This window comes from Cyprinodon variegatus, unplaced genomic scaffold (genome assembly GCF_000732505.1).
Source record: "Cyprinodon variegatus isolate N-32 unplaced genomic scaffold, C_variegatus-1.0 Scaffold447, whole genome shotgun sequence".
Taxonomy (NCBI): domain Eukaryota; kingdom Metazoa; phylum Chordata; class Actinopteri; order Cyprinodontiformes; family Cyprinodontidae; genus Cyprinodon; species Cyprinodon variegatus.
The window spans coordinates 578,671-579,837 of record NW_015150900.1 but is presented as its reverse complement, the minus strand read 5'-3'; the positions used below and the strand labels follow the sequence as shown (position 1 = coordinate 579,837).

Genomic DNA, 1,167 nt, shown 5'->3' with positions numbered 1-1,167 from the left:
AAAATACGGTAATTAGGTTTCTGTACTTATTTTTTCTGCAATATTCAAGGTAATAATCTCAATTTGTCAAAAAAAACATAAAGGCGAAAATCTCAAAGAATTTTTTTTTTTAAATGTGTATAATTTCAGGCTGTTAAAGCGAGGCTGAATTTACCTGGGATCAATTAAGAGACAGATGTTTTGTTTTAAGTGATAGATGGAGATTTACAAGGATGGTTCCAAGGTTTTCACCCATTTTTCAAATTCCCTAATTCTGCAGTGAGGATAACACTTGGGAGCCAGAGGAAAACTTGGACTGTCCAGATCTGATAGCAGAATATCTACAGAAACAAAAATCGGCCCACGAGGGAAAGAGGAAAGCAGCCGGAGACTCCGAGGGCGATGAGAGCAAATCGAAGAAGAAAAAGGACGATGTAAGTTCAACCAGTAAAAAAAAAAAGATAAACAGAGTTCTTTTTTTTCCTTTTATTAAAACCAAAAATTAAAAATTGCAGATTGTGGAAAGTGGGTAACCTGTTAAGTCAGATCAATGCGTATCACTCAGGTTTAGTTCTTACACGTTAATAACCCGGGACTGCTCCCATCAAATTTGTTCAGGGGAACGAGAGATGTTTAGAAGAGTATACCTCCTTAATCCATAATAATTGGGTGATGCTTTTTGGGTTGAATTCCAATGATTTAAGCTCAAGATGAGCACCATGGATTCTCATGCTCTTGTTAACAAATACAGTGAGAATTCAGCTTATAGGGGAAGGTTAAATATCAGGAACCTGGTTGTAAAATGAACCAGACGGTGAACTGTGTTATGTATCTAGACATGCTTTCCCCCCCATCTTTACTTCATTGTTTCGTCCCTTTCTACTCCCTTTTTCTACCCTCATACAAACCTTTACCTAAACACAGCTGATCGATTTTTGTTTAAATACCATATTTTTTGCGACTATAAGGTGCATATAAACGTCTTTTTTTTCCCCCTCCAAATGGGCGGCGCGCCCTATGTGTGTTGTTACTGAGGACGTTGTTGAGACCGCCATGAGAACGTTAAAGGGGGAAGTGTGGGCGTGGATTGTGTATAAAAGAACAGGTATGTGCTTTATGCAGAACTCCTTATGATGAAAGAGTGGCTGAGGGAGGTGAATGTAAGGAGACCAGGTGGTTTTTTCCTCC

At 38.6% G+C, this 1,167-nt stretch overlaps 1 protein-coding gene across 1 annotated transcript in view; it reads left to right on the top strand.

Moving 5' to 3' along the window:
• The window catches only part of cbx1 (chromobox 1), a 12,707-nt gene that overhangs the window by 6,420 nt on the left and 5,120 nt on the right, over positions 1 to 1,167 (top strand). Inside the window, exon 4 of the mRNA XM_015389113.1 lies at positions 260 to 413. Coding sequence (XP_015244599.1) covers positions 260 to 413 — 154 coding nt within the window. The remainder of the gene's footprint in view (positions 1 to 259; positions 414 to 1,167) is intronic.